General features: G+C 41.6%; 1 protein-coding gene across 1 annotated transcript; it reads right to left on the bottom strand.

The window, feature by feature from the left end:
• Window positions 1–20,194: 20,194 nt before the first annotated feature.
• On the bottom strand, window positions 20,195–21,039 carry LOC697876 (protein phosphatase 1 regulatory subunit 14B). Its single transcript, XM_015145598.3, has one exon. The coding sequence runs from the start codon at window positions 21,011–21,013 to the stop codon at window positions 20,417–20,419; it is 597 nt and encodes a 198-aa protein (XP_015001084.3). The 5' UTR covers window positions 21,014–21,039; the 3' UTR covers window positions 20,195–20,416.
• Window positions 21,040–22,713: the final 1,674 nt, after the last annotated feature.

Genomic DNA, 22,713 nt, shown 5'->3' with positions numbered 1-22,713 from the left:
GACAGTTTACAAATGCCATGACAATGTCAAGAAGTTACCCTATATGGTCTAAAAAGGGGAGGCTCATATTTAAGATGGAATTGCTTTGGTACATACACCTCTGACATTTCCCTCTCCCTTTCACAAGAGAACCCTTAATCCTAAGGGTTGCAGAGGGGCAAAGATTCATCTTCTGTAACTTCTTCAGGCTGAATAAGGGCAGTGATATTCCTGCCTAACTATGAGGATCCCTTGCATTCAGGGTAGAGAGAACCTCAGTCAGAAACCATCAGTACAGTAAGGTCCATTTATAACTCTTGAGTTTTGACAAAGGGTGATATCTGGAAGATTAATAAGTGTTTAACATAACAGACAGAAAGCTTGCCCTGAAATCCTACACAAAGAGTATAACAGCAATACATTCCACAAGAGTAAAGCAAAATAAATAAAGTTGTCCCAAGTAAACTAAATTAGAAAGCTTTCCATGAACTGGGAATTTGTTGGAACCAAACTGATATGGGGTTGCTAGATGATTCCAATACATGCCCAGGATTAGCATATTGATCCAGATTTTTACATTACCCAACCCTCTTATTTCTTCTGAGTAGCAGTCAGAGTTTACTGGTTGCTTCACAGGAATAAGCAGGGTTAGCCTAAGTTGCAGAAACAAACTTAAAAACAACTAATGAGACAATAATTTAATAACAAGTGTACCATAGTTCTTGTCACATATTTCTCTCTCCAGTTGAAAGGACACAAAGATACAAAAATGCGTACCCTCCCTTCCTCCCCCCAATGTTGCTAAACTCTTTGTTCTGCTTTCTAATCTCTGCACGTACCAGAGGTTTCGTAGGTTCTGTAAGTACATGTTTTTCTTTCTGAGGCCAGGTCACAAGGAACGTTTAAGTAAGAGAGCCAGGTCACAAGGTGTGTTTAAGAAAGATAGCCATAAACTGGTTGTGCAACCTGACGCAATATAATTAACTGCCTTTGTGTAAAACTGCTCTTCCGCCTCAAGGGTTGTACTGAAATATCAGAAATGGCGGGAACCAATCATAGTTTGCCAAATCGCTTCTTCAAACTCCAGCCAATCATACCTCTAATTTGTATAATGATTCTATGCCTACTTTCCTTAGACTATATAACATTGTTCGGAGCTCAGTGGGGGAGCTCTCCTGCCCGTCTCGTTTCACGAGCAAGTGAGAGCTCCAGGTTCGAACCTGTGATAAAGATCCTTGCTGCTTAGCTTTGACTCTGGACTCTGGTGATCTTCTTCGGGGAATAAACGGTCTGGGCATAACAAATGGGGGCTCGTCCGGGATTTCCCCCAAGCCCACCAGACCCCCAAGTCAATGGATCTTAATCTGTAGGTAAGCCGGCTTTGTCACTGTCTCTGTCTTTGTCTCTGTCTCCCTGAAATTTCGCGAAATCCATAATCTGTAATCTGTATTGGTCTGTTCTGTAAGTGGCACGGTCTTGGCAGACGCGCTAGAAGACAGCCACTCGGGACTGGTGGGAGACGTTCCCCAGTGCCCATCTGGGGGCCTCCATCCTTGGTTGCCCCGTCTGACTCAGGTCGGAAGTCCGACATGCGCTCGCGAATGCTCATCATTATCACTGTCTGTCCGTTATTGTTAAGTGTTAAGTGTAAGCCCAAAACAAAACATAAAACCTTTTCTTCCCCTTCCAGGACCGGACCTGTCGGATACTCCCCTCTGCTTCACACCCATTTTCGTCCCCCCTTCTCTTTGTAGGAGCAGTCCAAAGATAGGCAACAACCAGAGCACGCCGCTCTCACTCCTTGTTACCAATTTTAAGGATGTGAAGGCTCGGGGGCATAACTTAAGCGTAGAGCTAAAGAAAGGAAAGCTAGTTACTTTCTGCCATTTGGAATGGCCCTCTTTCAGCGTAGGGTGGCCCTCCGAAGGAACGTTCTGTCTCTCTATTATTACTAAGGTAAAAACTAAGATTTTCCTGCCAGGGCAGTCAGGACATCCTGATCAAATTCCTTATATTCTAGTGTGGCAAAATCTTGTGGAAGACCCACCGCCCTGGATAACTCCATTCATCCTTGAGCCTTGCAAGGTCCTAGTAACGTGACCTACAAGACAAAGGACTCCCTCTGCTCCCTCGGCCCCTGAGCTGCCAGACAGCCAGGACCCCCTAACGTTAGAACCCACATTTCCCCCACCATATCCGCACCTTATCCCGCAGGACCCAGTCCCCCAGGGTGGTGCTTCCGTAAAGGGAAACCGAGAAGCGGAAGCAGCTGAAAGCGAAAGTAACCTGGGGGGGCCGGCCGGCCGAACACGAGGCCGCATACAGCGGGACCAAGATTCCCGACTCCCTGACTCCACTGTAGCCCTGCCTCTCAGAGAAATAGGATCGCTCGATGATACCGGGCTCTCCCGTCTCATGTATTGGCCTTTTTCCACCAGTGATTTATACAATTGGAAGTCCCAAAATGCTCGGTTCTCAGATAATCCCAAAGATCTAACCTCGTTGTTAGACAGTGTCATGTTTACTCACCAGCCGACCTGGGATGACTGTCAACAGCTCCTCCGAATCCTGTTCACAACGGAGGAGCGGGAAAGAATCCAAGTTGAGGCCAGAAAGCTGGTTCCAGGAGATGACGGCCAGCCAACTGCAAATCCTGACCTCATTAACGCGGCTTTTCCTTTGACCCGGCCCAGATGGGACTACAACACGGCAGAAGGTAGGGGACGACTGCTCATTTATCGCCAGACTCTAATGGCAGGTCTCCGGGCTGCAGCTCACAAGCCCACCAATTTGGCTAAAGTATATTCGGTGTTACAAGGTAAGACAGAAAGCCCCGCTGTGTATTTAGAGAGATTAATGGAAGCCTTCAGACAGTTTACCCCTATGGACCCGGAAGCACCGGAAAATCAGGCAGCGGTAGTAATGTCCTTTGTAAACCAGGCAACACCAGATGTTAAAAGAAAACTCCAGAAATTAGAAGGTTTAGAGGGAAAGCAGATTCAGGACCTCCTTCAGATGGCCCAGCGAGTTTATAATAATAGGGATACTCCAGAAGAAAAACAGTTCAAGGCAACCAAAGAAATGACCAAAGTCTTAGTAGCAGCTTTCCCCCAGGCAGGAAATGGCCAAAACAGAAAGCAGAAAAAGCAAGGCCCTAGGCAAGGATTAGAAAAAGATCAGTGTGCTTATTGCAAGGAACGTGGCCACTGGATTAAAGACTGCCCAAAGAAACGGAGACCAGCTAACCCTACCTCCGTACTCATTACCCAGGACTCTGACTAAGGAGGACGGGGTTCGGACCCCCTCCCCGAACCCAGGGTAACTTTGCAAGTGGAGGGGTCCCCAGTTCGCTTTTTGGTCAATACTGGGGCGGAACGCTCAGTCCTAACCAAACCAATTGGAAAAATGTCTAAGAAAACATCCTGGGTGCACGGGGCCACAGGCATTAAAAAATACCCCTGGACAACCCAGAGGACTGTAGACTTAGGAACTGGAAAAGTCTCCCATTCCTTCCTAGTCATCCCAGAGAGCCCCTGCCCTCTACTAGGGAGGGACTTGCTGACAAAGATGGGGGCCAAATCCACTTTGAGCCAGAAGGGCCCAAGATAACTGATTCCCAAAACAGGCCAATATCTATCCTGACTGTCACCTTAGAAGATGAGTACCGACTCCATCAAGAGCAAAAGCCCCCCGATCAGGAAATTGACTCTTGGCTCCAGCGTTTCCCTGAAGCGTGGGCAGAAACTGGGGGCTTGGGGCTAGCTAAACATCGACCTGCCATATTTGTGGAAGTTAAGCCAGGGACGGACCCAGTTCAGGTTCGGCAATATCCTATGCCCCTGGAGGCAAGAGAAGGAATTATGCCCCATATCCGCCGACTCCTAGACCAGGGAGTCCTACGGGCTTGCCACTCATCCTGGAATACTCCACTGTTACCTGTTCGTAAACCCAACAGTACGGACTACAGGCCAGTACAGGATTTAAGAGAAGTTAATAAAAGGGTCATGGACATACATCCCACTGTGCCCAATCCATACACCCTTCTGAGTGCCTTACATCCCGAAAAACAGTGGTATACCGTTCTTGATCTAAAAGACGCTTTCTTCAGCCTTCCTCTGGCTCCCAAAAGTCAAGAACTCTTTGCATTTCAATGGACGGATCATGAGAAGGGCATCAACGGTCAGCTAACATGGACCAGACTGCCACAAGGGTTCAAGAACTCGCCAACCCTGTTCGATGAAGCCCTTCATGAAGATCTGGGTGAGTACCGGCAGCAACACCCTGAAATAACTCTTTTGCAATATGTTGATGATCTCTTAATAGCGGCCAGGTCCCCGGAAACTTGTGTTCAAGGGACTGAGGACCTCCTGAAGACTCTGGGGGAGCTAGGCTACCGAGCCTCAGCAACAAAGGCTCAGATCTGCAAGTCGGAGGTAACTTATCTGGGGTACCTATTAAAAGGGGGGCAACGCTGGCTAACCAAAGCCTGAAAGGAAACAGTCCTACGCATCCCTAGACCCCAGTCAACACGGCAAGTGAGATAATTCCTGGGGTCGGCAGGGTTCTGTAGGTTATGGATACCCGGATTTGCTGAGTTAGCCAAGCCCCTATACCAGGCAACAAAGGAACGGCAGCCCTTCAATTGGACGGAAGAGGCTGAGCTGGCCTTTCAGCAAATCAAAACTGCCTTGTTATCAGCCCCCGCGCTGGGGCTCCCTGATGTCTCCAAGCCCTTCCACTTATACGTGGATGAAAGTAAGGGTGTTGCAAAAGCCGTGTTAACACAGTACCTAGGCCCCTGGCAGAGGCCAGTTGCCTATTTGTCAAAAAAATTAGATTCAGTGGCTGCTGGCTGGCCACCCTGCCTCCGGATAATCGCGGTGACCGCCCTAATGGTCCGAGACGCTGATAAACTTATCATGGGGCAAGAGTTGCACGTTATAACCCCACATGCCATTGAAGGCGTCCTCCGGCAGCCGCCGGACCAATGGATGAGTAACGCCCGGCTCACCCACTATCAAGGACTGCTGTTAAACCCCTTCAGAATAACTTTTCTGCCCCCAACCTCTTTAAACCCTGCTTCACTGCTGCCAAATCCAGACTTGGACACCCCGTCCCATGAGTGCACTGAGATACTGGCTCAGGTGCATGGGGTGCGGGAGGACCTGCAAGATCGTCCGCTCCCCGACACAGAACTCATCTGGTTCACTGATGGCAGCAGCTACGTCCACCAAGGCCAGCGGTATGCAGGAGCAGCTGTAACGTCAGAGACTGAGGTAATCTGGGCGGAACACTTGCCTCCAGGGACATCGGCCCAAAGAGCCGAGTTGATAGCACTCACACAGACCCTCACCCTAGGGGCAGAGAAAAAACTAACAGTATACACGGATAGCCGCTATGCTTTCGCTACTGCGCACATACATGGGGCCATCTACAGAGAGAGGGGACTATTAACAGCTGAAGGCAAAGAAATAAAAAACAAGCAAGAGATCCTAGCTCTATTAACTGCTTTGTGGAAACCAAAGAAATTGGCTATTGTACATTGCCCTGGGCATCAGAAACCAACTACGCCAATTGCTTGAGGCAACTTCTTAGCCGACCAAACCGCAAAGAGCATAGCAAAAGCTCCCAGTCAGCTCCTCGCGCTCCAGCTCCCTGATCCTGGCCCGCGAAATTTGCCATGTTTTCCCGACTATACCGACCAGGATCGAGAATGGATGGACACGCTTCCCCTAAAACAGGTTCAAAATGGGTGGTGGACTGATATAAATGACCAAACCATCCTACCAGAAAAATTAGGACGGCAGGTGTTGGAACATATCCACTGGACAACCCACCTGGGTGCCCGGCGAATGATAGACTTAATCAGGCACTCCAAGTTCAGAATCAGACGCATAGCTGAACTGGCCAGCGATGTCACAACAAATTGCAAAGCCTGCCAACTGAACAACGCTTGCCCCCAAACCCAGACCGCCGCAGGAATCAGGTGTAGAGGAACTAGGCCTGGTATCTATTGGGAAATAGACTTTACTGAGATAAAGCCTGGAAAATATGGGTATCAGTACTTACTTGTCTTTGTAGATACTTTTTCAGGATGGACAGAAGCGTTCCCAACTAAGAGAGAAACTGCTCAGGTTGTAGCAAAGAAAATTTTGGAAGAAATCCTCCCCAGGTATGGCTTTCCCGTCCAAATAAGGTCACACAATGGACCAGCCTTCGTTGCTAAGGTAAGTCAGGATTTGGCTTCCATTCTTGGGGCAAATTGGAAATTACATTGTGCTTATAGGCCCCAAAGCTCAGGACAGGTAGAAAGGATAAATCGGACTCTGAAGGAGACCTTAACTAAATTGACCATGGAGACTGGCGCTAATTGGGTAGTACTTCTCCCCTACGCTCTGTTCCGGGCCCGAAATACCCCTTACAGACTAGGCCTCACACCATATGAAATCATGTATGGCAGACCCGCACCCCTGGTCCCCAGTCTAAAAGATGACTTACTCAAACCTGAAACTGAAAATGTCTCTGAGCTCCTGTTCTCCTTACAAGCCTTACAGAAAATTCACCAGGAAATTTGGCCCAGACTACGAGAACTGTACGAGGCAGGACCTCCGCCGACGCCTCATCCGTTCCAGCCGGGAGACTGGGTCCTAGTCAAGCGCCACCGGCAAGAAACTCTTCAACCCAGGTGGAAAGGACCACTGAAAGTACTCCTGACTACTCCCACCGCTCTCAAAGTAGAAGGCATCGCTTCATAGATCCACTACACACACGTCAAACCAGTGGACCCAACATCCGACCTTCTCGAGCCGTCTAGAGCACCGGTTACATGGACTGTAGACAAAGCTAAGAACAATCCCTTAAAGCTAACCCTGCGCCGTCATCCCCATAGCCGTAACCATATCTAGCTTACCTATGTTTTTATGCCTTATGCATCTGACTCTCCTCACTGCTGCGCCATCTAATCCCTATGTCTGGAGGTTCTGGCTCTATGAGAACAAAACTCACCCCGGGGAAACCCCCCAAGCGGGTAAACTGCTAGCTAGCGCAGACTGCCCCCCCTCAGGGTGTAATACTATAGTTTACCTCAATTTCACTAGGTTCCAGATTGCCCAACCAGCAATACCCATGATCTGTTTTGAATATGATCAAACTGAATATAATTGTAAAAATTATTGGTGGCACCAGAGTGCAGGTTGCCCATATAGCTACTGTAAGACGCACTCTGTCCGATACTGGAGAGAACGACAAGGGTGGTATTTTTACAAAACTGAGTCTCCCGTCACTTACACTTGGATAATTAGAGACCCATGGGACTCTCGGTGGACAACCCCACAACATGGGGGAGTATATTACTCATCAACTAGTACCTGGCCCAGTAGCCATTTATATCTGTGGAGAAGTCTAGTCCAGATTCAACCCTTAATCCACACACAAATCCACAGGCAAGAAACCAAGCTATCACAAGACTTGCAGCCCTTCTCCTGGCTAACTCTATTACGGGAAGGGCTAGCATTCGCCAACCTCACTGGTTTAGGCGACCTGTCCTCTTGCTTTATGTGTGCAACCCTAGGAAGACCACCATTAACGGCTGTTCCTCTATCCTCTCCTCCCACAAACTATACAGGTTTTAACTCATCGATAGTCACGATACCCGATGTAGCCCTGTACCGTGACCCATACCAAGAGAAATACCCCTATTGTTATTCGGCATTTAGCAACAGCCTCTGTAACCAATCGGCTACATACCCTAATAGTCCCATATATGCTCCCCCTGGTGTGTTCTTCTGGTGTAATATGACTCTGTTAAAAACTCTGTCCAAAAGCATCTCTGACGGACAGTTGTGTATCCCTGTTACCCTAGTTCCCCGACTGACACTGCTAACCCCGGCAGAGTTCATAGGCTGGGCAGGGACCGCCCCAACTAAAACTGCGCGACATAGACGAGCAGTTTTTCTACCACTAATTGCCAGAATATCCTTAACCACCTCTGTCGTCGCAGCGGGGTTAGCAGGAGGGGCCCTACAACACTCCATGATAGAAAACGACAAGCTGTTACAACAATTCTCTGTTGCTATGGAAGACTCCGCCTATTCCCTAGCCTCCCTTCAGCGGCAGCTCACCTCCCTAGCACAGGTCACCCTTCAAAACCGCAGAGCCTTAGACTTACTCACGGCTGAGAAAGGAGGTACCTGTATGTTCCTCAAAGAAGAATGCTGTTTCTATATAAATGAGTCAGGGTTAGTTGAGGAAAAGGTCCAACACCTACACAAACTAAGCTTAGAGATGAAAAAGCAACAATTCACTACAGCCGCTAACAATTGGTGGAGCTCTTCAATGTTTTCCCTTCTGGCACCCCTTTTAGGCCCCCTAATGTCTTTACTACTTCTATTCACTATAGGCCCCTGTGTGGTAAATAAAATTTTACAATTTGTCAGAGAAAGGTTTGATACCATCCAACTAATGGTCCTCCGTAGCCATCACCAGCCTCTCCTGCACCCAGAAAGTGAGGCTACATTATAAGACTCTGGAAATCCAAGATTCGACATCCAGTTACTTATGGGAGGGGGAAATGAAAGGACACAAAGATACAAAAATGCGTACCCTCCCTTCCTCCCCGCAATGTTGCTAAACTCTTTGTTCTGCTTTCTAATCTCTGCACGTACCAGAGGTTTCGTAAGTTCTGTAAGTACATGTTTTTCTTTCTGAGGCCAGGTCACAAAGAATGTTTAAGTAAGAGAGCCAGGTCACAAGGTGTGTTTAAGCAAGATAGCCATAAACTGGTTGTGCAACCTGACGCAATATAATTAACTGCCTTTGTGTAAAACTGCTCTTCCGCCTCAAGGGTTGTACTGAAATATCAGAAATGGCGGGAACCAATCATAGTTTGCCAAATCGCTTTGTTCAAACTCCAGCCAATCATACCTCTAATTTGTATAATGATTCTATGCCTACTTTCCTTAGACTATATAACATTGTTCGGAGCTCAGTGGGGGAGCTCTCCTGCCCGTCTCGTTTCACGAGCAAGTGAGAGCTCCAGGTTCGAACCTGTGATAAAGATCCTTGCTGCTTAGCTTTGACTCTGGACTCTGGTGATCTTCTTCGGGGAATAAATGGTCTGGGCATAACACAGTTTCCCATTTTCACTTAAAAATTATGGTAAGACTGATTTGCTTTATTACACTTGGCCTGATTATTTGTATAAAGTGCAGCAAAAATAATTAGTTTTCGTATAGGCTGTGTGTGTGTGTGTGTGTGTGTGTGTGTGTGTGAGAGAGAGAGAGAGAGAGAGAGAGAGAGAGAGAGAAATACTGGTTTTTATTGGTTGGCACAAGATTACAACCTACAATTTCAATGCCCTTCCCTCCCGCACAGCTCGAGTGGAAGGAAACTGATCAACACGTAGAAAGGAACGGCAGGCTCACAGGTTTAAGCATTTGTTTTTACGAAAAGGAGTAGGATATGGGGATGGTCAAGTTTTATGGATAGTAACAACATTCTCTCTAGATTGCGGGGGGTAAGTGTTGGGGTCCGCGAGTTTCCTAAACAAAGGAATGAACACACAAGACAACACAAGACAAGACAAACATGGCGGCCGCCCAGAATGGCGCGCTCTGCTTTATTTTATACAGTTGTTTGTGGAATGTTACCAAGTCACAAGACACATTGTTGTTTTTCTGACCTTTCCCTGACTTCGTTTGCACGAGCAGGACTTATGGGGAACGCCCTGCTTCGTTTGCAAGAGCAGGACTATCGGGAACGCCCTACTTCGTTTGCGAGAGCAGGACTTATCGGGAACACCCTGTTTGTGAGCACGTAGTCCTCTACAGGTAAGTCTGCCTGTCTCCCATTTCTGGTACCATATAAAGGACACATTAGTAAAGTAGGGAAAGGGTTGTATGTGTGGCTGGCCTGTTCTTAAGAGAGGAAGGTGGGATGGTATCTAATGTGTGCTTGTCTTGGATAAAACTTGGGGCTGGACCAGTGCCCCTTTCTTCTCAGCCCTCCTCCACAACCTGACTGTACTGCCAGCTGCACCCATGGGAAGGAGGTATGAAGGAAGCCTGAGAACATCCACCTTGAGAAAAGGAAACAGGAAAACTATTTCCTTCCACCTTCTCTGGACCAAATTCCACTTCCCTCAGCTCCAGAGAGCACTGCAAAAATCTTCCTTAGGAATGCTGTGAAGACAGGGGGAAGAGGCCAGCCCAGACAGGTGGTCCTGAGTGGGCAAGAAGAAAAGCTTGACTTTCCATGCAGTACCAAGCAAGGTTGTTTTGGAAACAAGCAAACAAACAAAAAATAGAAACCAATACCATATTGGGTAGCTCCTAAATCCTGGAGAGCATTTGGATTAGGGGTAAGGGCAATTTTACTCCAGCTCCTTGTTTTATAACCCACACCAGGTGCCAAGAGGTTTAAGGACTACAACTGACCTCTCTTTCCCTACAAGCACCATTCCTTGGATTCCCAGTTTTGTTGAGCTTATTTGGGGTCCCTTGCCATCCTCTTCAAAAATGACTCAGCTTGTTGGTTCTTCTGTTTTCTATTAGAAACTCAAGTAGGCTGAAGCCTACTGGGCTGCATTCCCAGATGGTTAAGGCATTCGAAGCCACAGGATGAGATAGGAGGTCAGTACAAAATACAGGTTACAATAAAGGAGCCAGTAAAACCAAAATGGCAACAGGAGTGACCTCTGGTCATCCTCACTGCTACACTCCCACCAGAACCATGACAGTTTACAAATGTCATGGCAATGTCAGGAAGTTGCCCTATGTGGTCTAAAAAGGGTAGGTATAAATAATCCACCCCTTGCTTAGCATATTATCAAGAAATAACCATAAAAGTGGGCAACCAGCAGCCCTCAGGGAGTCTCTGTCTATGGAGTAGCCATTCTTTCATTCCTTTACTTTCTTAATAAACTTGCTTTCACTTTGCACTGTGGAGTCACACTGAATTCTTTATTGCATGAAATTCAAGAACTCTCTCTTGGGGTCTGGATCGAGACCCCTTTCCTGTAACAGCTACAACAGAAACAATTGCTGCAGGGGCAGGGACAGTCAGGGAATGCAAATTTACCTATACAGTTGTAAAGTTATTGTAATGTACATGAAGTGGTACAAGTTTAACACTATGTTGCCTGTTGAAAGTGGAGGACATGTATCTAGTTCTTACAGCAACCACTTTTAAAAAGAAATTATATCTTTTAAAAAAAGTACATAATAGGCAATGCAAAAATGAAAATACATAAACATGGAAAATAAGCTAATTTTGAATTGGTGATGTCTATCTTAGAAGTGACATAATTCTAAGGGAAATAAATATAAATAAATGCACCTTCAAGTATATTACAGTAACACCAAAGATAAATACAACCAGAAAAAAAAAAGCCCAATTTTATGCCTAGGGCTCATTAAAATTTAGATGAAAGCATAATTCTTATAAACTAAAAGATGTCAAAAGACAAATTAATATTTCAAATGCTGGGGAAAAAACTCTCAACCTCGAATTCAATATCCAGTCACATAGTTATCATAGAAAAATGAGAAAATAAAGACATTTTCAAACAGAACCAATACATAACTTTCATGTCTTGAAAGAAATGTTAATATTCTTAAATATTTGTTAAGAAGGAAATTGAAGTCTAAAGAAAGGCTATTGGAAATTCTAAATAAATACTAGCTACAAAAACAGGAAGTTTTTTTAGCAGAAGTAAAAATCAAAGTAGGTATAAAGTACTAGATAACAATAAAATGAAATAAACCATTGGGAAGTTGTTTGGACTTCAGATATTATGTGACTTTGTATTGTTCATGGTGGTGGTAGCAATATTTATAATTTATAATTTAGTAAATGTAGGATGAAAATTAAAATATAAGAATAACGAATAAAATAATTAAAATATAGTCAATGTCATAATAACTATAACTCTCTTTCTCTCTCTCTCTCTCTCTCTCTCTCTCTATATATATATATATATATATACACACACACATACCTCTCTTAACAGCAATTCCCACATTGGGGGAAATACACAAAAATCATAATTTACACACACACACACAAAAGTTTAACAATACACACGCACACTGAGAGAGGTGAAAAGAAAGGACTAACTGTTGAGCAACATTACCACCAGACTGAATGTACCTTAAGGGTCAAAGCATGTTAGGATCATGGATTGTCGCATAATAGTAAAGTAAAAAAATTACCATAAAGATGTAACTAATTATCAATCTATATACATTTAACATGTTGCCTATAAATCATGAAAAAACAAGATTCAAAGAAGTAGAAGTAAAATAAATGATAGAGTTGATTAATAAATTGGGGTTAAAGTTGAATGTATGTGTTTGTGCACGGAAGTGGGAATACATACATATGTATGTGTATGTAATAGATGCAGGAGGCAGATAAAGGAAGCTACCCGGAGAATCTCCAACCTGCCCCGCAAGTGTTTACATCAGATACTTTTATGCAGATGAGGAAATCTGTCCAGGGTGTCTGGGCATGCCCCCAACAGACTGGGGGCCTGCCTGCAGTATTGGTAGAGTGAGGTGGAGCCACTGGGAATTCATGCCTTACGCAGGGGGGAGGAGCCTGGCCTCTCTGCTCCTGTGTCGTGGCCTGGTATTCAATCTGTGAGGTGGGAGCCTGTTGGCAGGACCTCTTTTATTCCCTGAGAGCTTTCTTTTAATAAATTCCTCTCTCCTCGTCTTTCAATGTGTCCATGTGCCTAATTTTTTCTGGTCATGTTACGAGAACCTGGATTTTAGTTGAACTAAGGAGCAAAAATCCTGCATCATTAGATAGATGATAGATAGATAGATAGATAGATAGATAGATAGATAGATAAATAAATAGATAGATACATATAAAGAAACAGAGAGAGAGAATTCTGAACACACTACTTAAAGAATACGTATGGTTTTCCAGTTACATGGATAATTACACAAATTAAGATTAGCCCACAAAACAAATTTTACAAATACCAAATATTATTCCAAACTTTTTCCAGATCATACTGATTTAAAACTAAAATTTAGCTTTTTAGAAAGCTTAATTTTTAAAAAATCTAAACGTTTAAAACATAGTTCTAATTAACATTTGAGTAAAAGAAGATCATAATGAAAATTATGAAATATTTATGACTAAAAGATAATATCACTACATTTATATGCATGTGTACATAGCTAAAATTAAAAACTTACAGGTTGAAATATATATTAAAAGCTAACAAAAGATTAAAAATTAATAGTTAAAGCATTCTATTCAAAATATTTTTAAAATAATGAAATAATAGCAGACAGTCTAAAAAAGAAATAATATAAGACAAAATATAAAATGAAGAAGCAAAAAGATTATCCAAATCTAAAGCTAGTTCTTTATTATTAATCTTTAATTAAACAGACAAAGGACTGAAGAGTTTATGCAAATAAAATTGAAAATATTCAAAATATAAAAAGTAACATAACTATAAAAGTAAAATATTTTTGAGAAAGCATTAAACTATATTATGTCGATCAGTGTTAAACAACGTAGACAATTATCTACGGAAGTATAATTTTCGAAAACTGATCTAATAAGATACAGTAATCCTGAATAGACATTGAACCATTAAGTTAACTGCATCAGTAGTCAAATATTTTTTCTGAAGTCTTCAAATAAATTCACTTAAAAATTAAGAGTAAGTGATTATGACGATATGTGTTAAGCAGATGTTTTATAAGCACCAACAGAGTTAAAGCATTTGAGATATGGTGCAGCTGTGACGATTTATTTAATGAATATTTATTCAGTACTAAAGGATGAAAGTGATGAAATAATATAAAGAGGGAAAGAGAAACGTATTATAAACTTTTCTTGCTGGCTTGTTATTGTTGATTTGGGGTTTCATGATTTTCCTCATTTTATTTTAAGTAATTACGTAAAACAGTGGCATACTTTGATCTCCTCCAGTCTTCAATAATCAGGACTAGCCTAGACACATGGGGGCCCTAAGAAGCCTCATAAACTGATACCCCTTCAAACATATATTGTCAAACTATTTGTAAGCACATTTTGATAAGGAGGATGCTAGGGTGCACCCCGGGAAGAAAGGAAAATAAAGAATTGCTGTGTCGATACTATATTGTCTTCAAGAGTTCATCTCCAAACTCCAAGCTCCAAACTTGCATTTCCACTTAGCAAATGATATGATTTGACTGTGTCCCCACCCAAATCTCATCTTGAATTGTAATCCCCATAATGCCCACATGTCGAGAGAGGGACCAGGTAGGAGGTGATTGGATCATGGGGGCATTTTCCCCTATGCTGTTCTTGTGATAGTGAGTGAGTTCTCACAAGACCTAATGGTTTTATAAGGTAGTTTTCCCCGCTCTTGCTCCCTATCTCTTGCATTCCACCATTTAAGATGTGCCTCTTCTCCTTCCACCATGCAAGTTTCCTAAGGTCTCCCCAACCATTCAGAACTGTGAGTCAATTAAACCTCTTTTCTTTACAAAGTACCAACTCTCATGTATGTCTTTATAGCGGTGTGAAAATGGACTAATACAGCAGAAGACTACAATTTCCTCAGAAGAGAGTTTATGTAAATAGATGGGTTTGGGAGCCAAATTTCACCTTAAACATTCCATCTTCAAACTACTCACAGAACTTTCCACAAGAAGAGTTCTAGGAAATATTTTATTTATTTATTTATTTAATTATTTTTTTATCTTCTTACATTTCTGGTGGTGTTTAACTGCCTAGAGAACATTGAGTAATTTTCATTCTGGTCTTCCCCTTAACCCAGTTCTGACATTTTCAGCATTAATCTTATTAGTGTGAATTCTGGGAAAATGATTACTTCTTTGTCTTGTATGCGTTATACATATGATGCTTTCAAAAAATTCTTTGTTTGTTCAATATACAAATGGTCATTTGGAAAATAGAGACTAATAGAAGATATTATATAAGTGATACCCTAAACATTCTTTCAGTACTCCTCTTTTTTTCCCCCCAAAGCCCTGTGTCAGAACGGCTTTTCCTGTCTTGATTTCCACATGTTAATCCCTTCAACTGAGATTCATCACAATCTTACCTAGTCCTTTATAATGTAACCTTTTGGGGTTATATGTCTTCAAAATAATAGCCATGGATGCAATGAATGATGAAACAATGGGAGGCAGGTGAGTTCCTTGATAATTTGTTTGCACTATTGAATTAATTGCTACAAAGTTTAGACTGAACCAGTAATAAGTTTTTTTCCAATGGGATGGCTATCTCAAATCCCTTACATAACATCAAGTAGGAGACCTACAAATATTTATTTATGTATTTATTTACTTAGTAATGAAATCAAATACCTATAGAAAGATCTCTATATAAATCCAGGTAGGCCATGATTCAGAGTCACCTATTAATGCCATTTACTGCCTTTGTCCTCTGGAAAAGTCATGAAGCTTCTCTAAACCTCTATCTCCTTGCTGTAAAATATAGATATTAGTAGTACCTACTTTATGCAAGGGTTTTGAGAGTTAAATGAAAAATGCACATATAGTACTAGTACAGTGTGTGGAAAATAAATACTTCCTACTATTGATGTTATTTGCTCCAAGTAAACATGAAAATAATTAGGATCCTGTTGATTTAGTGGCTAAATCTAACATGTTTGGTGCTAAAATATTACAGAATACAAACAGCAGAATAAAAAATAAATAGCTTCTATGACGTCCTCAAACTCTGGAGTCTAGTGACTCTGAGTTATACAATTACGAACTATATTTTTAATATGTATCCAATCACAAACAATTTTAAGCACAATGCTAATGTATTTTTCAATTTTACCTTTTTATTTCATTTTATTTTATTTTGAGACTGAGTCTCACTCTCGCTCAGGCTGGAGTGCAGTGGTGCGACGTCTGCTCACTGCAAGGTCCCGGGTTCACTCCATTCTCCTGCCTCAGCCTCCCGAGTAGCTGGGACTACTGGCTCCCGCCACTAAGCCCGGCAATTTTTTTTTCTTTGTATTTTTAGTAGAGATAGGATGGTCTCGATCTCCCGACCTCGTGATCCCCCTGCCTCGGCCTCCCAAAGTGCTGGGATTACAGACGTGAGCCACCGTGCCCTGCTCAATTTTACCTTTTTTAAAAATAGGTTCATAGCAGCAACCTGGTGGCACTCAAAAGCAATGAGACTCTAGTGTCAATTTACTTAGTTTTAGTTGAGCATCAATATGACAAATGCGGGGGCAACTGTTTTACTGATGTTGAGAAAATGAAAGTAAAATCACCATTGAAACAAATGGAAGTTGATGACTCCCCCATCATATTACATGAGATAATTGTTAAACATCATTTCTTTGGGGTTGTGATTGTTCGAGTCCTATTGACATCAGTGAAGATGCCTTCGTTATCTGATTGTCCTGACTGTTCATGCAGTGAAACTTAGAAAGTTTTTCTGCCAGTACACAGCAGCAGTTTGATGAGTTTAATGCTTTTGCTCTTTCAAAACCAAGATTTTTTTTTTCTCTAAATGGCCAAAGGCAGTAATGCCACATTGCTATCCGATTATTTGGTTTAAGAATCAAACTAAACTCTTAAGTCCAGTTATATCTTTTTGACAGATTTTGAAACACACCACCAGAGCTACACTACAAACTGTCAGAAAAAGTTGTGTTTCAATTGTGTAGCCTCCCCAAGGCCTGGTTACCATTTGGTATCCTTAACTTACTTATTGAATTTTCACTCAAGTAGTCTGGGTTTCTGAGAATTGTCAAACCTCTCTATTAGCAAGAAAAGCTTATCTGTAAAATGGCAATGAAAACACGGCTCAGTCAGAATTAGGACAATTCACTAATTTTCACCTCTCACATGGAGTATATGTCATATTTGGACATAATCTTCAGTTGGCTCAGAATAATCAATGTCTGGAGAGTTCTTGGTGGAATAAGAACAGATAAAACAAAACTGATCTTTTTTTGTCAAATTTAAGTATTTTGTTTCAAATCACTATGAATATTGCAAAATGGTTTTGCAGATTATATTAATAGGTTGTAGTAGTTTTCTAAACAGAGGAATCTTTTGGAATACATTATTTTCTTAAAAAACAGGACAGTAATTCTTTTACACATTTTCGACATTCTATTTTGCTGGTAAATATATATAGTGTATGTATACACACACGGGGAATATATATAATACATATGGATATCCATACACATGTGTCTATGGATATATATATATGGATATATATGTGTGTGTACATATATATGGTTTCTTAAATTCTGTCCCAAATGTAATTTTTTATAATGATCAATTACTAATAGCCCTAGAATTCAAGTAATTTATGGATTATGGATATCCTAGATATAAATTAAACAGAGCAAGCCAAGCTGCCATATATGTGGCTAAATGTTTGCTTAAAAATAACTCTTTTTTAAACAGGATATCAGTAGATTTGCACTTGTAGAACTGCATTTTAGAGAATATATAGGATAATTATCTTATTATACAGATATGAGGGTACTGTACAAATGAAGGCAGTTAACTTCCCCATAGTCACAGCTATAGCATCAAAGCCACCATTATCCTCATTCCCAGTTCTGATGATTTGCCATTAGTTCATGCGACCAAACATTTATTTATTTTTTTAGAGACAGCACCTCGCTCCGTTGCCCAGGCTGGAGTGCAGTGGCGCAATCTGGGCCCACTGCAATGTCTGCCTTCCAGGTTCAAGTGATTCTCCTGCCTCAGCCTCCTGAGTTGCTGTGATTACAAGTGTGCGCACCAGCATGCCCAGCTAATTTTTGTATTTTTAACAAAGGCAGGATTTTGCCATGTTGTCCAGGCTGGTCTCGAACTCCTGTCCTCAAGTGATCCACCCATCTCAGCCTCCCAATATACTGGGATTACAGGCACGAGCCACAGCGCTGAGTGCCCAATCATTTATTAATTCCAACTTTGTCAACCCAAGCTGGTGTACACAGCAATGAAGTTAACAGAGAAGAGTTCTGGTAATCACTCACCAATTACCACTTTTCTAACACTCTCTCTACATTTTAAAATGTTTCAAAATTAATAGAATGAGAATTCAAAACAAATCTACAGTCTGAAACTTTTTTCTCTAAGAATAAAAAATGACTCTAGAAAAAAATTAGTGTTCAAATATGACTTTCTTTCAAGTAATTTTGGTGGTAAATGTGGTAGAAAAGATAAAACTGAAAAGGAAAATATTTTGTACTTTAACAGTGGGGAGTTTAATTTTGGTAGGTGTAACCTTCTTTATTTTAACCTCAAATACACAACCAACTGGTAGAAGTTCCACAGTGTTACTATTTTTATATATTTGCATACATGGATATACCTAAAAATACATACATACAAACATATGCAGAAAAATAAGAGAAAAGACACAAATTGTCCTTAGGAAATTTCATTTTTGTTCTGTATGTGAGTCCTTCCTTCGTATTATTTCTGTGTTAATTCTCAACTTCAAAGTTCTTTTACATTTTGTTTAAAGATCATGACCTCTATACTTTTATACTCTTCTTCTCTCCTTTAAGTATGCAGATGTCTCTCCAAAATTCCACAACTTCACACTGTGGCCACTGGCAATAAAATGCAGTGATAGAAAAAAAAATTATCTGGAGTGCTATGTGGTTACCATATTAATACTTTCTGTCATTTTTATTCAGGTGCCTGAATGGTGTACTCTATCGCTTGTTTGATATTGAATGATAATATGACTATTCTAATTAAAATGTGTCAGTCCAAATAAACATTATGGAATATATAACAATTTTAAAGGAAAATTGAATAAGATGATTTGCTTTTCTGCCAGTTGCTGGGGTGTATGTTATTATTTAGATTGAAAAAAAAAAAAAAAGCTTTTGCTATATTCTGATGATTTGGCATGAATTAGTGAAAACAACAGCCTTTTCAAGAAATTCTCCAGAACGTCTTTGGCTACTTTTGACCAATCATCTCAGAAAAGAAATGGAAGAGACAGAACAAAGGAAGAATAGTTGCTTAATATTTATTCTATGTCGGGCAGCATAATTTGAAATATGCAGTCTATAGCTCAACATTTACATTGATAGAAATGTAACATATGATGCATATACCCTAATGTCTATCAGTTTATTCTATCAGATTATTAGAGGATAGTGTGACACTATAAAATCAGCTGTTTTTTTTTTTTGCCACATAAATATCCAAAATACTCAGCATCTCAAACTCAGATAATACATACTGGTTTCAAAGAGCTTTGCTGAGTAAAATGTACCTTGTTCTTTATAACTACCTGCTCTCAGTCTTCCTTCCCCTCCCTCCCTCTCACTTTAGATCAGCAGCATGGGTATTTTTTAAAAAGCAAATATATATATATATATTTATATATATGTATATATTATATGTCTATATACACACATATATAGAGATAGATAGAGATATAAAAAATAGCATTGACAGTGTCTATAACTCCTAATTATTTAGCTCTCTAATCTTTTGAGACAAACTTCATTTTTGCAAATGACTGGGTGGAACACTACGCAACTCCTCCTACTACTCTCTTGTTGTTAATTCCAACATGGTGTATGAACATATATCTGGGAAGTTTGCTTTCTAAATAGGTTACAGCAGAGCCGAAAATCTGCTCAACTGTGTCGGTGCCCTGCAGCAGTCCTCATTTATTTCACTTGAAAAGACAAATTGCATTTTTTGAAGTAGTGCAAAATATTAAGCCAAAAGAAGCAGAAGTTGATCTAGCATAAAGAATAAAAAACTGAAGCAAAAATTTGGAAATTATCTTCAGAGTTACCTGCTGGTGTGGTATAGGCAGGAACCCAGAAGAGAAATTGCTAAGAGGGTGCAGGGGAGTTTTGTATCCTTTAGGAGAGAACAGATGGGTTGAAGTTGGACTGTTTCGTGTCCGGGCCGTATCCAAGAACTACAAGACAATTAACATGAATTCCCAACACTTAGAAACTGTGCTTGAGGAAATGCTTGACAACCAAGGTCAGCACATAGGCCTAGAGAAAACAGCAGCATGGCTACCGGGTGGAACAGGGAGCATGTCCAGTGTGGAGTGAAAAGCTGTAGCACCCACTAAGCCATTTGTCCTGGGAGTTTCAATTATTAGCAGTTTCCTCTACATGGTTTGTCCTAAGCGAGGCTGGAAAAGAAGCACTTAGCTGACATGGTTGGTCATCTATTGAGTAGAAACAATAGCTTTTAACTTTTTTTTTTTTTTTTTAAAGTCCCATCAGTTTAATAACAATAAAAAACCCCAAAAGTGGAAAACTGAGGGGGCAGGGGAAGAGACCCCTGGGCCAGGGGCACGAGGAGCCCTGCTCATGGCACCAGGCCTGGCCGCAGGGTCCCCCGGTATTGCTGTTGCTACGAGGTCGGGGGGCAGCGATTGTCCTGTGGGAGCCACCGTTCGCCTGGGTCGGGGACCCTCACTTCTTCTGGGGTGTGCTCAGCTTCTGCATGCCCCGGATCTTGTCCAGCAGGCCAGAGATGAAGGCCTCTGTGGGTTTGTAACAGTCAACCAGCAGCTCCTTGACCCTGGCAGCCCGGGCATCATCACTCTCCATGTCCAGGAGCTCATCCACATCAATCTCCAGTTCTGGGATCTCCTCTTCCAGGCAGTCGTAGAGGCGCGTAAGCTGCTCCAGGATCCACTCCTCTAGGTTGAGGCGCTTCCGTAGTTCCTTGCGGTCATACTTGACGGTGACCTTCCCTTGGCGCCTCACTGGGCCCTCATCGTCCGCGCCACTCGGGCCCTCTCCTGCGGTTCCGGGGGGGCTCTGAAAGTAGACGCGTGGTCCTGGGCCGCCACTGCCCAGCCCGGGGGCCGGGGCCGCCAACGCCGCGCCCCCCGCCGTGCCGCTGTCAGCCATGGCGGCCGCCGGGGCCACGTGCGCGCGTTGGGCCCCTCCCTGCGCCGCCGCCTCCGGGACGCCCGCAGGCTGGCTCGGGTTAGCTCGCCGGCTCGCTCCGCGCGGCTCTGCGGCGAGGGCGGCGGCGGGGGCGCCCGGGGGCAGCTGCAGCATGCGGAGCCCCCGGGCCTGGCCTGGCCGCGCCCCCAGCTTTTAACTTTTTTAAATCAAAATTACTGTCTCAAATCCTTCTGTTGCTTCTGTGAAACTCACAGGAGGCCACCAGTATAATGTTGACAGTCTTTTTCCACCTCAACATTGAGTTCATTTGTCCTTCCTAGAAGTTTCCGTTCAGCAACGTGACCTGCGTTATTTCATGTCACACTAAGCTTCTTTCATTAGTTCTGATTCGTCAAGAATTCTTTTTTAAAAAATTAGCTAAGAGGTTTGTATACATCCACACATGAATGTGGGACTAATAAAAATTAGCATTTTTAATAGAAAACTATACTGAAGGAATGTCCCCAACTAAAGCAATAAGAGAGCGCAATGAAAATATACAAGTAATTACATGTATATTGGATAGAGTTATGTACTAAAATATGACTTGCACAGACTGCAGAGAAGAGAAAAAAATATCCTGATAGGTAATTTTTAATAGTAAAGATGAGGATAAAGTTGGTCACTAAAAAAAGCCTTTAAACTGGTTGATATCTTATGAACTCATATCTCACATACCAGGAAGAGACATTTAACGTGATTATGTTCTGAAAAGTCCCTTGGTTAGCCAATTGATCACACATTGAATCTAATAATTTTAGTCATACACACCCTACCAATAAAATAACACAAAAAAATTCTAACATCCAAATTAGTTTCACATTTTTTCTAACTAGTCTTTTGTTTCCACCCAAAAGTTTTAGTTAAGGTGTCAATAAGTCATTTCATAGTCTTAGTACATTTACTCCTCTATAGAAACGCAGCTACTAAAAAAATTTTGTTCGTTTGTTTTGCCAAGGTTTGAAACATTTGTAAGGTATTTATAGAGAGAAAAGTACCTATTTTTGTAAGCTAATAAACATAGCAGCTGCATCTTTAAGGTTTCATGTGGCACACATTTAATTCTTAAGTAAATGGTACCTTAGAACATAATAGGCTTCTATGACTAAGTAATTTTAAAAATTTTTGTTTCTCAGAGTATTCTAAAAGTTAAGTTCCAACCATTCATAAAATGTATTTGGATACTGCTTGCCATGGTTCAGGTCTTTAACGAATGTTTAATAAGATCTGATACTGAACTGACACAAACAAATTCTAACAATGGAAAATTAGAATCAGATACAGTAACATTCACTCATTGAGATTTGAGATGGATAACACCTGAGATGTTTCTTCTGTCCTATTTCTTATGCTTGAATTGTTGCCATAATTAACTGTTTTTATTGATATGCTCATTAATTTACTTCATTGCTTCTGAAAGAACAATAACACTCTGACAAAGTCATTAAAACCAGTTAATAGAACACTGAAGAGTTGATACATATCTCATCAAGTATCTGATGTATGAAGTGAGATGGGAAGTAATTTGCTAATTTATAATTTTTTATATTGTCTCTTCTTATTAGGCATTTTTAACATTACTTTTTTGCTTCCCTTTCTGTTTGTCAAGATCTGCTATTTTCTCCCTCCCGCACATTTCTTTATCTCTCTGTCTTTCTCTCTCTCATACACACACATCCCTCATTTGTAAAATAATCACAATTACTGTTTATACATCGACAAAACTGAATTTTTTCCCAAATATCAACTTTTTATTAGATCCTATCCCTTTGGGTCCTCATGAATTTTTGTGCATTAGGATCAATTATGATACT

This window comes from Macaca mulatta, chromosome 8 (genome assembly GCF_049350105.2).
Source record: "Macaca mulatta isolate MMU2019108-1 chromosome 8, T2T-MMU8v2.0, whole genome shotgun sequence".
Taxonomy (NCBI): Eukaryota; Metazoa; Chordata; class Mammalia; order Primates; family Cercopithecidae; genus Macaca; species Macaca mulatta.
The sequence above is the reverse complement of the archived record's forward strand: the minus strand, read 5'-3'. Positions and strand labels throughout refer to the sequence as shown.